Genomic DNA, 14,016 nt, shown 5'->3' on the forward strand with positions numbered 1-14,016 from the left:
TATATATGGTCTTGGACAATCCTCCCCCCTTGAGCTAGCTTTTCGGGTTGAGTTAGGTCCAAGTTCCAATCTTAACATGGTATCAGAGCTCTTTATCTGTGAGATGGTCTCACGAATCTTTATCTGTGATACGGATTAACCCTACCGATATTCACAATAAAAAATAATATTCTTAGACATAGTTTGGTACACATGATAAGATAAACATGTGATATATAATATAATGATAAGTTAATGATAAATAAGATGCAGATATTATATTTAATGTTTGGTATGATTTTAATAAAAGTGATTAAATTTATATATTACATTGTAATGACAAAATTAACTTTATCATAATAAATTTTATAATTTCAAAGTTGTTGCTTGAGTTCATATTTTTTATTTATTTATGCGCCGACAGTGCTTGCATGATTTATTTATTTTATCTAATTTTATATATTATATAATATGATAATTGAGCCTTTAATTTTGTGAGTCAAGTCAAATATAAATTTTTAAGGTTAATCGAGTTATACTAATAATTTTATTGAGATTTATACAAATCATTTATATAATTATGTCGAGTTTATTTATATAATTATCATATTATATAATATATAAAAATAAATAAAAATATTTATTTAATTTTAGTTTCTAACTACAAGTGAAATAAGAGAACAATAAGGTTTAAGATTTTTATATGTTGAGCGCAATTAAGTCATTTTGTGCTGTTTTTATCATTAGATTGAAATTATCACATCTCATAAAAGGGTATTTTATCCCTATACAAAACTATTTATCACGGGCCCATGATATTAACATATGCTTTCTAAAAAGGTAATAAACGTTGGATAAGAATGATTATTTATCAATCCCTCTCTTATTCCATGAACCAAACTATACATTAGCATAAAAAGTAATATTTTGTCATGGATGACCCAAATAAAAGATTCGTCTCACAAAATACGATCCTTGAAATCGTCTCACACAAGTTTTTGTCCATAAAATAATGAATAGGTGTGAGTTTTATGTTGACATAAAAAAATACTTTCTGAATAACTAAGAACATTTGTAGTTTTGTCAATGCATCGCGTGAAATTCTTGGGAAGCAAATTTCCTTTTTTTTTTTCTCTTTTTTTAAATTTAACATTTCCTGTAAAAAAAAAAAATACAATCAAAATTTTATGAAAAGATGAACAAATTGCCTTCCAAACCATTTCAACCTTACACGGCTGGTGATTAAAATTGAATCTCGATCGAACAGATCTTATTAATTTCCCAACAAAACAAACAATCAATAATCTACATACACATCGTGATGTTATTTCTTTGAACAAACAAACGAAGCCGTTCAATTCATCGAGTAGACCCTGCCTAAGCTTTAATAAACAAACAAATACTCAACCTTAAAGTGTTAACAGTCAGTCATTACTTCTTCAAACTTTCGATCTCTTCAGGTTTAGCAAACCGTCCACGAATTCTTGGTTGGCCGTCAGCCAGTGCTTTCCTACAAGCATACTGATATCAAACACACCATTAGTCCTAATGGAAAACGATCATTTTTGTTGCATGTTTAGGAGCAATAAGATAGTTGCCTAGAAATTCTCACACAATACCAGTAAATGTTAATACTAACCTTGATTTTCCGGTTGAAATTTCTCTTAGATTTCTTATTCCAGTACCTGGACAGCTGTTTCTTGCGAGCGTCAGAAACACAAGTTTTCACTAACCCCAATGGGGAGTGCAGAAAGGTCACTTTATCATTGCCAATCGTCTGTCATAAAAACTCAGTATCAATGACCCTGCCCCCATCCTGTCGAAGAGGCCAGAAACATCTATACACTATTCAGTTCATATAGTTTTTTCGTGGAACCAATAGATGCAAGTGGCTGGACCAGTTAACATGGAGCACAGGTAAAAGTTAAACCATAAAGTCAACAGATATGCAAATTTTCATTTCAAGCTTCAACATTTTTAGAAGTATAAAAATACAGGACTGCGATATACAGGTCCTTGTTTTTAACCAATGCAACACCAACGTGAACAATACGAAATTAATTTAATCCAACATTATCATGTCACAGCACAAGAATGGAAGCGAAAATGGTAACTGAAAGTACCTTGACGTCTCCTTCACTAAAAGTTCTTCGGATCCCACAAGCTGCGTCAAAGTCAATAACAGGAGGATCAAAAAAATTCAGCCTCGGTGGAGACTCATGCACGGACTCCATCAACCTTAGACAACTCGAACTAGAACTCTCCTGCAACAGATTCCCAGCAATCAACTCTTCATCAGCAATCACCTTTGCTTTGCTCTCCATGATAGGAATATTAATGATATTGGGGATTTCAGACAAGGGTGCTTCAATCGCTTCTTTTGCCAAAAGATCCCTTTCACATTCATAGAAAACTTTATCGAGGAGTTGCCCATTCTCTATTGATGATTCATTATCAGCAACCACAAAAGATTGAGGGGTGATGGAATCATCCACAGCAGAAATCATTGAAACGGTAACATTCATTGGATCAAGGCTCATCGATGGAACTTCAATTACTGGTTCAGGAGCCTTGAAGAGATCTCCTGCTCCCCCAAGGTAGTAATCTGATATAGTGGGTGTTTGGATGAGGCTACATGGTATTCCCTATGCAATGATTCAGGAACAAAAATTTGCAGTGTCAAGAGAAATCAAGTCTGCTAATACTTACACAAAGTTTATGGCTAGAGAAAAGATTTAGCGCAGGAAACTACAGATTAGAGAATAAATGTGAAGCATGCAATTAGCAAGAACAGAGCTAGGATAAGGGGTGACTACATGGAAGATCAATAATTCATATACTTTTAAGTGTAGCATAAGATTTTGAACCCAAGAATTCCAAATTCAAAACAAACGCCTCGATCCAAGAGCAACTAAAGGAGATCGTGAAAAGAAAGTATGATAGAGGTTGTGATTCTCGTATGGTGGCAAGGGAATGATAATTGCTGAATAATTTAGAAAAAAATTTATCTTTTTCCCGAAAGAGATCCTAACGAGCAAAGAAGAATCGAGAGCTTTTTAATATGTTCCTCTGATGCCAGTAAAACATAACAAATAGTGAATCTTTGAGGCAAATAGATCAATTTTCCACTCTTCCTCACTACAGTTAAATTTTACAGCATATGCTTGGATTCATATTCGGTAACTCTTCATCTATTTCCAAGAAACAAAACCAAAAATTACCTTCTTTTTTCTCCTCTTTTCACATCTCTTTAACATTTCACAAAAATTTTGCTAATGTATACTTTTAAGTTTTATCATATTATCTTATGGTTCGAATAAATACATTCTTAAAACTTTAAAACCCACGAAAGGTTAGCTCCAAAAACGAACAATCTCAGAAAGTTAGAAAGACCCAATTCAAGACAGACAACGAAATCCTAAAAGATCAACAACGCTTCGCCCAGATACACTGACCCAAAAATGTCGATTTATAGATTTAAAAAAAACAAGAAAAAACAATCACCCATGAAGCATTTGGACTGTGAGAGCACCCGAACTCATTAAACTGCTGGGGGAAGTTTAGTATTGATGGGAACATCCGGCCAGATTCAGCATACATTTACTTCACTCGGTGTAAATTACATATGTAAACAAACAAAACACCTGGATCTTGTTTAGAGATTGAAGGAGAAATAATGGAACGAATCAGAGGTCCTTTTATAGGTGTGGTGTGGTGTAGTGTAGTGTAGTGTAGTGTAGTAAGGAAGAGGGGAAACAGGAACAGCCGTGTGAAAAAGAAAGGGTTCAAGATTAGGGCTTCCAAAGGAGAATCTTGCGATATTCGAAAATTTATTACAATCAAGTATGGAAGCTCCCACACACAATGGAATTATTTTAATAATTTGTAATATCAAATTTTCATTTTTTTAACAGCTAATATTTTATTTATGAACGATCAAATAGAAATATATCTCGTAATATTAACTCATGATATCGTTTCACACAAATTTTTGTGATCGAAAATAATTATATCTTAATAATAATTTTCATGTACCAAATATCAATCTAGTTTTTCATTTAAAAAACTTATTTTTATCACTTTTACGTATCAAAATTTGTTTATTAACAGAGCAGATCTCACGAATCTTTTGTCTGTGAGACGGATCAATCCTACCGATATTCACAATAAAAAGTAATATTCTTAGCATAATAAGTAATATTTTTCATTGATGATCTAAATAAGAGATCTGTATCACAAAATACGACTCGTGAGATCATCTCACATAAACTTTTGCCATATTTAAAATATGACTATTTTTGCCATAGCATGTAGGCTTATGTGACACCAATCTTCCTTTATTGGGAGTGGGTCGCATGTTCGAAACCTGTGGTGAACATATAATTTGTTTGGTTTCGGAAAAACTATGATTTAATTAAAACATGATTCGTTAGTACATATTGCTGAAATAACGAAATATCTTTGAAAATTACTTGAATAAATTAATCGTGTAACTTTTTTTGAAAAAATAAAATCATATAACTTAATGGTATTAGGATTAAATCTTGTTCTGAATAAGGAGATATAAAAAATATATGAATATAGATTTTGATTATTTTAATTGTTTGATTCTAATTTATAACAATTTTATTATAATTATTCATATTTTATCAATATTATTAGATCACCTCGTATATTATGATGATCATTATCTGATTTTAATTAAATTTATATATTTCGAAGTATTGTTTGGTTCGAAAATCATGATGATAAAATATGTATAATATATGAATGATAAATACATATTTGTGGATACCAACTCTGATCTTTTGTACAAATTGAACAAAATGTTGTCTGAAATATAAATGTATAATCTATTAATGTCTCATCTATATTGGTGATATCTCCATCAGAGCTCGGGTCATGGATGACCCGGGATATTAAATGAATAGTCTAAATTAAGGTAAATATGTAGGAAGAGTTCGTCAGAGGCTGAGCAGGTGAATGCCCGAGACATCTTCTCACCGGGTTGCCAGAAGCCCGTGCTTTCATTCAATCTTTTGGGAGGCTTTCTACCCGAACTACCTCGAAAATAGCACTTCACTTGAGTGCATCAGTATGGAAGACATTATGCTTAGCAATCATTACTGTCAGAACCACAGATGTTGGCGTATCAGAACAAGTTGTCAGAAGTAGAGTATGGGCATCCATCTTACCCTAAGTAATAATTGGGCACTGAAAAGTGAAAAGAAGTTAATCATGAGATTTTTCTCCTATAAATAACATGTATGTTTTACATTTGAAGCATCCGCATATTTTGTTTCTAAGCCCTTAACACTCACGTATATTCACACATATATATAACCATTTTCTCATTCATCTTCACATGCTAACTTAAGCATCGGAATGACTACGCCGGATACCTCTCCGGTGCCCATTCACGAGTTTATTTCTTTGTTTGCAGGTTACGGCTGAAGTCATATCACACAAGTACATCCCTTGCACATTTTCCTTAAAAAAAAACTCTTATCCTATTAGGTGGATTGCCTCAACCCAGCCTACCCAATTCACACGGATATCATTATATATATATTTATTTATTTATATATGAAACAATGTCTAATAGTTCATTGAATAATTTAAATATAGTTTAGCATACGAGATAGGATTTGCCCTCTCTGCAGAAAAGCGAGTGCCTAAATCCAATGAGATGTATTATGGCCGGAGCGAGAGAGACATTTAATTGAATTTTGTAGTCAAAGTTTTATTTATTATCGTTTAATTGAAATTTTTAGTCAAAGTTTAATTTATTCTTGTAATTACATAAATCTAGTCAAATTTATTGTGTTTTTAGAAGTTATTATATCAACGTGCATATATGGCAAATGTTATGTGATGAAAACATATTTCTGATGTTTTTTTTGGTTGTATGGTTCTTAAATTCTCAATTCATGAATGAAGGATCCAATTCCATTTTAAGCAAAATTGGATTTACGAAAATAGAAACCAATGAGATTTGACTTTTCAAGACGATCAAAATGCAAAATCCCATTATATTACGTAGTTTATTCATGTAATAGGTCAACGACAAGTTATCGCGGACAACCGCAACTATTTTTTTAACACGAAATTCTTACCTCGAATGAGACTATTATATGTGAGGTACCAACGGCTATTCATATAATAATAATGATGTTACGTAAATAATTTTCCCAATAAATTTTAAGTTAAAGGCGATTGGTACAATTTCGATATTAAACACGGTATGTGCTGAAAAGGGCATGCGCACTAAGAAATTAGAATAGTATATATTATCATTTTGCCCTAAGTTTTTGTTCTAATGATGCCCAATATTCCAACATAAGATAAAGTTTTGAATTCGAGACACGTAGAACTCCCTCCAATAAAGAGGTTTTTAATGAGACATTCTCAAAGATCATTATTCGTGAGACGAGTTATCTCTGCTTGTATTTACAATTAAAGTATTACTTTTTAATGGATGATTCAAATAAAATATTTGTTTCACAAAATTGATGTTGTTAAATGCTGTCAAGCGAAAAAAATAATAGAATTATATAATGTGTTGCTTTCATAGAGTGACAGCAGATTCTATGCTGTAATCCTTCCACATTAGTCATTTCATGTTTCTCATACTACTTTGCTGCAATAGGCAGATAAAAAAACACAGCACTCGGATAGGTAAGGTGATATTTGGACGGGAAATTGGCCTTCAGTCCCCAGCCGTCGATTTTTTTTGTGTTCAGTCCCTGGGTACTTTTTTAGTACCACATTTTCACATGAAGTGCACCACATTTTGTATGACATAATACCACAATTTTGTGAGTATGGAGTGAACCCAAATAAATGTTTTGATTGGGGATTTTCACCAACTTCCCCATATTTGGAATTAATTTTCAATGTTTTGATTATCTTCCAACTATTAAAGCATATGTATAGAAATGGAATATGAGGCAAGCTTTAGCAAAAAAGAAGTGGAGCATTGGTCCACTTTGCAACTGATTGATGGATGCCTAGGGGATGTACATTTTATAGTTCCTTATTGGACACTGCCACAAACTTTAACATCCCGTTTTTGGAAAATTTTAGGAATATAAGATATATACTTGTCTATCTACTACCAAAAATAGATAATAAATGTATAGAATAAAGAGTGTATCTCTTATGAGACGGTCTCACGAATCTTTATCTGTGATATGGTCTTATCGATATTCACAATAAAAGTAATACTATTAGCATAAAAAATAATATTTTTTCATGGATGACTCAAATAAGATATATGTCTCACAAAATACGATTCGTGAGACCGTCTCACACAAGTTTTTGTGTAGAATAAATGATGAGTTACTGGAGGTCAGAAATATGGAACTTGAATCGATTGTTTAACTTTTCTTTGTTTGTGTGTTTACACCGTGGCCATTCTGATATTCGAGTTAGTACAAGCATTATATTTTTTTGAAAAATTCTGTAAAAAAGACATATTACATGTGTGTGTGTGTGTTTTTTTTTCCTAAATAGTAATCTATTATGTATTTAAATATACAGAAAAAGCTTATTTTTTCAAAAAAACAAAAAACTAAACACACACTGAATCCATTATTTATAATTTAGCCCTTAAATAACATTTTCCAGGGAATTTGCTCAAATTCTTAACTGATCGAACTAATATTAATATGAAACTGGATATGATGCGATTATAAATTTGCTCAACTTTTAAATTAAATATCGAACGAGAATTATAAAATTGGATCGATTGAGATTCTACCATCTTATTCAGAACAAGAGGATAATAATAAGAATACAAAATCTAATCGAATATCTTTATAATTAATATGTGTGTGTATATATATATTGTAGATTCGCAGATAGGCCTTACAAAAAACTTTAATGTCAATTGCTCGTAATTTTTGAATGTGACAATGGTCAGAGAGGGGAAAGGAGAGTAAGCAGTGGCGGAGCCATAAATATGACTTTGTCTGAATTAGAATTTTAAACTATAGAATCTTTCAATATTTTAAATTGATGTATCCGGGTTAATATCATATTATTTCAAAATTATACAAAATTTATATATAATTTTTTTTTAAAAAAAAATCGACAATCCGGGCTTTATGGCTCTGCCACTGGAGTGGAGGGTTATACTATATTATAGTTGGGAATGGCCAATGAGATAATGGTTCTTTTTTCTTTTCCCTAAAGTGAAAAAGATCGATGGATTTGGTAGCGACAAAACCAATTATTGTAATGATAATGATAAACATTATTATAATTAGAGACAAGTCGGACATGAATTTTTTAAGACAAGTCGGACAATAATTAGAGACAACAAATAAGTTATATTTGATTGTGCATCCCTTTTACTTTATTTCCAATATTATACAACTATCAATTACTTATAATATATTTGATATTAAGATATCAAATTTGATACGTGATGTCATGGTTGACACTCATTTGCCACCGCTCTTTCAAATCCCGAGAAAAAATAAAAAGAAATGATAGAACTAGAATTTGTAAATTGTAAGGGGCACCTTATCTATTAGTATGGATGGTCCTTGCACAAAAAGAATTATTATCGCTAGACTTGCAAAAAGGATGGTGCCCGAATTAAGGACCCTACCATTTTTCTATTTGTCTTGGCACAACAATAAACAAATCCGATACCAAATTTTTTTTGAGAAGTGGGAGTTTCTGACCAACTGTTAGAACTGTTGGATAAATGAAGAAGAGAAAACAAGAGAAAAGTAAGGAGTGGTGATTGAAAAAGAGGATGTGAGATGTCTCAAATATGGCTTATCCCACATTGAGACCCTAATAGGCCTGTGTTTTTTAGAAGGGGGAAGACCATAATAGGCTGTGTCTTGATGGAACACACACGCGCGCGCGCGGCCGGCCAGTTCGATGCGGTCTGGTCTGGTCTGGTCTTTGACAAAGATTAATCTTTTTGGATCAAATTTATTTTTTCGGTCCCAAGGAACGCGCTACAGTGCGCACAAGATGATACATTGGACAGATGTAGGCGCACGAGTAGGCCTCGCACGGATGCGTGCTTGTTGCTGGTTTCGGAGCCATCGAACAGAACAATGGCGCGGCCACGCGGGTGCGCGCCCAGGACAATGCGCGCGCTGACGCTGTTTCTCAAAAGCACCAATCAGTATTTGTGACTCTTGGCTACAAATGCATATACTCAAGGCTACCTTTTGCACCAAACATTGTGTCCATTGGCTCCTCGCAGAGAGTTATGACTCTTCTACGCATCCAATCAGAAAAGACGCGTCTCTTCTACGCACCCGATGATCATTTATAAATAATTTCTCTTAGCATTTTCGAATTCTTGTTAAAATTTTACTCTACTCTTCATGTCATATTGCTGCACTTATTTCGTTTCATAGTTGAAAACTATTGTATATTTTTGTTCGCTGTTCTCGAGATTTTGTAGTGCTGCAAAGTTTCGGCTTGAAGTCGTTGTATCTTGGGGACGATTGCCTGCAATGTATATCACTTTATACGGGCAATTTCGTCTTGCGGAGAAAAGAATTTTCTTATCATATAAGAACACCATCTAGCGTCTAGTCGCTTAGACGATTTTTTAAAATTAATTTTATAATATTAATAACACTATATATTAATTTTTTTTAATTCTGAATCGTAGATGAAGTTTGATGTGTTAGGGTAAACCAATAAATTACATTTTTTGTCGGACTTTGGTTTAAGGCTTATTAAAAAATTACATTTCATTTTTAAAATTTAAATTAAAAGGCCAAATAACCTTTTTTAAAAAGAAAAAAAAATTATTTGTACGTCGATTCTTATATTCATCTATAAAATAACCAAACTATCATATAAAATTCATCCTATTTTTCTAGAAGTCATGGCAAAAAAAGAAAAAGCTTAAACCAAAATATTTTTTTCTTTCTAATACACTATTAGATTTGTATTTTAAAATTCAACCAAAAATAAAATTCAACATGATACATAGTTTTTTCAAATCCTATTATTCATTTACATGTATTTTTTCACATCATGATCAAATCCCGTTATACAAAAATAACTCGTGTATAATGAAATATCAGTCTACGTCAATTTATTCCATATTCTAGTTTGGAGGCATATCACACATATTAAATAAATCGAAATTAATATTTATGTAATTTAATTTTTCTTTCAAAAATAGAGAAAATTATTTTATTTAAATTAAAAAGAGAGAATTATTTTAGTCAAAATCATGTGATATATCGAATGATAATAATTGTTAATATATATGTAACAAAATATGAGTGTATCTTTAATTATCATTATTCATATAATAAGGTATTGTTTAGATGTCCTATTAATTAATATTTTTTTGTTCAAGGACAACTGTACATCATGGTGGGTAAAATTAAAATTTAAAGATAAAAACTTGTGTGAGACTTGTCTCACGAGTCGTATTTTGTGAGACAGATATTTTATTTGGGTCATCCATGAAAAAATATTACTTTTTATGCTAAGAGTATTAATTTTTATTGTCAATATCGGTATAGTTGACCTATCTCACAGATAAATATTCGTAAGACCGTATCACAAGAAACCTACTCAAATTTAAAAATTTAAAAAAGTCGCGTTAAGTAGTAGTCCACTAAGACTATATTAAATGTTAATTTTACTCATTCAAACTCAATTCATTTTTGTCTTATTATTATTATTTCCACGAGCAATTAATTTATTAATTATTCATTTTAAAATGTAGTATTTGTCATTATGTGATCACAACCCAAAAATTTAAACATTTTTTTTTATAAATTAGTATTGTAAGACTTAAAAGTATATATTGACACTATACATTATTATATGGTCCTCCAATTTCTTAATCAATACGAATCAAATAAATTTAAATTTATCGAGGTGCTAATTGAATTTACTATTATATTATCATATATGATAAGTGAATTTATATTTAATATGTTAAATAATTTTTTGTGGTGTTTTGAGTATTATACATATAACTTGATAATTAAATAAAGAGTCATTCTACATGTACAACGATATTTATATAACAATTATTACAATTCAATACATAAATCTTATTCAATATAAAATCTCGTGACATAATAACAAAATTTCATATTCGTTGTACATTTAACATTATTCTTATTATTATATTCAATTTTGTTTAACAAAATTTGATACCATTCAATATCATTCTTGAATTTTAGTCCAAAATGCGAAATCGTTAAATAAGGGTTTTATTTAATTTTTTGTTCATTTACATTCATAAATTTTTATTCACTTATTACAGAGAGCTTAGTTGCTCGATTGCCCTTAAAAAGACTACGTACGGACATAAGATTGAAATAATAACAAGTTTATGAATTAATTTATAATTATTTTGAACTTTAAATTAATGAAATAATCACTCTCCCAAAAGTTGACTTTTGACATTTTGTACCTCTTCTGTTGAGTTTTAATTTTGCCACTTGAAAATTTCTATGCATTCGTACCGTAAACTGTACTGAAATAATTCTTAATTTTTTCCCAGCCAAATAATATTTAAAAAATAAACTTATTTTTTTAAAATAAAATAATAAGCAATCATATATTGTTTAAAAAATAATTAGACTAGGTCCTAGGGTGATGTATAAGTTACAGGATTCGTTTGGATGGTTTTTTGGATATCTTTACCCATTATTTTTAGTTCAGTCTTAATTATATATATATATATGTATGTATGTATGTATGTATGTATGTAGCATTGATCATTTTCTTGAAATCAAACCAATCTATTAAGACATGATCCTGATTTTTCCAGCGATATTATGTGAAACGACTTATTATGAATTTTTTCCGGTATAAATCAAAAAATAATGTACGAGACTATCGTCGTAGAAAAAATTTATATGTGTTTTCTTGGGTACTGTGGAACAAATGGTTTGTGTATTTATCTTTTAACAAACAGCACTTGCAGCGTATTCTATAAATGTATTTCAAATTGAAATGCATGTGGAGTTTCATTCATTGTTTCTATATGTATATATATTGGTTGACTTTGATTGGTTTAAAAATCCGTTGACTTCGAGGCTCACTACGAAAATGGTGCTCGTTTTCTCGATTTCTCACATACATATACAGACAATCCTCCTTTCCTCACGCCTGTATTAATTTCTGAAAGATATACAGTCTTAATTTCAGGTAATTCAAGTTTCTTAAAATCTGAAACAATGTCACCAACTGTCAACTTCTTAACCTGTTCTTCGGAGGCTAGATTTTATTTACCTTTTATTTTCTTCTTTTTGAAATCATATAATAGCTGAGATTCGATGTCAACTCTTTGTATGTTTGATGTTCTGCACGCTAATCACTGTGGATTTCCAGTTGACAAAGGGGCGTGAGGAGAAGGGGAGTGATGGAAACGTCTCAATCTGAAATCTTTCATCTTTCCGGGCCAACGTTTCTGACTTCCGTCGATTGGTAAGATCTTCTTCTTTTGTTTTTGCTTCCAAAAAAGTAAGTTTTTAGATTCAAGAAATTGTAATTTTTTAAAAAAATCAACAAGTTTCATTCGAAAGAAAGACTCTGCATTCTTACTTCAACGGTGGTTGAATGACCGACAGGAGTAACTCATACCACAGAAGATCCATTGCTGCCAGCCTGGTTCAAGGTATGTATGTACTCGAACATGATAGGCAAAATCACAAGCAAGGCCCCTCGGGCAATGCTCCTCCATGGTGGGAATTCTTCAATTTCAAGCTAATCCAAGTTATTGAAGATGAACACGATCTTTCAATCTTCGGTGCCATTCTCGAGTTCGAATTCCCATATCATCTCCAACATAATCACCCAACCCAAAGGCCTCCACAATATGTCATCGCCTTTCGTGGCACGATGACCGATTCAAGAAACAGGGCGGAGGATTTAAAGCTCGATCTTCACTGTGTTCTAAATGACCTGCAAAACAGCACACGTATTCTTAATGCAATAAATACAGCACAAGAAATCGTCTCCAGAGTAGGCCTAGGTAACGTATGGTTGGCGGGACATTCTTTAGGTTCATCTATGGCACTTATAATAGGAAGGGAGTTGGCGAAAAATACTGGAACCCATCTCGAAACATACCTCTTTAACCCTCCGTTTATATCTCTTCCAATCGAATGGATACCGAACGAGAAGTTGAAGCACGGGTTGAGGTTTGCAAACAGTGTCATCACGGCAGGACTGGCTATGGTGGCTAACGGGTATCACAACCAAGATTCTGACGAAAAACACCCATTTATCTTGTTATCTTCGTGGGTTCCTTACTTATTTCTCAATCCCTTTGATCCTATTTGCTGCGAGTACATTGGATATTTTGAGCATCGAGAGAAAATGGAGTCAATGGGTGCAGGAAAAATAGGAAAATTGGCCACACAGCATTCAATTGGAAGCATTGTATCAGGTGGCAGAGAAAATGATTTTGAAGCAATTCATCTTATTCCTTCTGCATATCTGACAGTAAACTCAAGCAATGGTCAAGGTGTCAGGGAAGCTCATGGGGTTGAACAATGGTGGAAACAAGAATCCAAGCTCAAGTACAATTTATACCATTATAAGTAATAAGGATTTGCCATTAGAGGCGAGGTTTCTCAAGTATTGGTTCTGGTTTTTTAAGTTCATTTCATGTTTTATTTTTTCCTTTGGAAGTGGTGTTAAACAGGCCCCTACATGACAATCCATGTAGCTTCCTTTGTTCTTCCACAAGTTGAAATAATCATGTGCTACTAACTGATTGATTGTATCCATATTTTTCTCTGATTCAAGACATTTCCGTATTAAATTCATGTATTTTATTCTGAACGATAACATTCTGGCAACAAATATAGAGAGGGAAATATCAAGAAGCAATGACACAAAGATAACTGTGGTGTACTAATTGACAACTTGATTCATCTTTGAAATCAGAAAATACAATGTTCTAAAATTCGCTAACATTAGTGGTCTAAATATCGTTAGATGTATTTCATGATAACAACATAATAAGATAAAATTTGGAGCCAAGAAATCACATTTCTTATTAGATTTTTGTAT

The 14,016-nt window shown here is 32.0% G+C and overlaps 2 protein-coding genes across 2 annotated transcripts; one reads left to right on the forward strand and one right to left on the reverse strand.

The window, feature by feature from the left end:
- Positions 1-1,221: 1,221 nt before the first annotated feature.
- LOC142533595 (uncharacterized) lies at positions 1,222-3,794 on the reverse strand. Its single transcript, XM_075640422.1, has 4 exons — positions 3,484-3,794; positions 2,103-2,624; positions 1,619-1,756; positions 1,222-1,500 (listed from the first exon to the last, which is right to left on the reverse strand). The coding sequence occupies exons 1-4, from the start codon at positions 3,577-3,579 to the stop codon at positions 1,411-1,413; spliced, it is 846 nt and encodes a 281-aa protein (XP_075496537.1). The 5' UTR covers positions 3,580-3,794; the 3' UTR covers positions 1,222-1,410.
- Positions 3,795-12,028: 8,234 nt separating this feature from the next.
- Positions 12,029-13,767, forward strand: LOC142533016 (GDSL esterase/lipase At4g10955-like). Its single transcript, XM_075639601.1, has 3 exons — positions 12,029-12,144; positions 12,328-12,423; positions 12,567-13,767. Exons 2-3 carry the CDS (start codon positions 12,359-12,361, stop codon positions 13,543-13,545), a joined length of 1,044 nt encoding a protein of 347 aa, XP_075495716.1. The 5' UTR covers positions 12,029-12,144; positions 12,328-12,358; the 3' UTR covers positions 13,546-13,767.
- Positions 13,768-14,016: the final 249 nt, after the last annotated feature.

The sequence above is a fragment of the Primulina tabacum genome, chromosome 18 (assembly GCF_025594145.1).
Source record: "Primulina tabacum isolate GXHZ01 chromosome 18, ASM2559414v2, whole genome shotgun sequence".
Classification (NCBI taxonomy): Eukaryota; Viridiplantae; Streptophyta; class Magnoliopsida; order Lamiales; family Gesneriaceae; genus Primulina; species Primulina tabacum.

Excerpts from the sequence above, each read along its gene's own strand:
- LOC142533595 (XM_075640422.1), bottom strand. The coding sequence starts at position 3,579 with ATGTATGCTGAATCTGGCCGGATGTTCCCATCAATACTAAACTTCCCC. Across the intron at positions 2,625-3,483 it reads ACAGTCCAAATGCTTCATGG|GGAATACCATGTAGCCTCAT; the intron begins GTGATTGTTTTT and ends ATCATTGCATAG. Across the intron at positions 1,501-1,618 it reads ATTTCAACCGGAAAATCAAG|TATGCTTGTAGGAAAGCACT; the intron begins GTTAGTATTAAC and ends GTTTGATATCAG.
- LOC142533016 (XM_075639601.1), top strand. The coding sequence starts at position 12,359 with ATGGAAACGTCTCAATCTGAAATCTTTCATCTTTCCGGGCCAACGTTT. Across the intron at positions 12,424-12,566 it reads TTTCTGACTTCCGTCGATTG|GAGTAACTCATACCACAGAA; the intron begins GTAAGATCTTCT and ends AATGACCGACAG.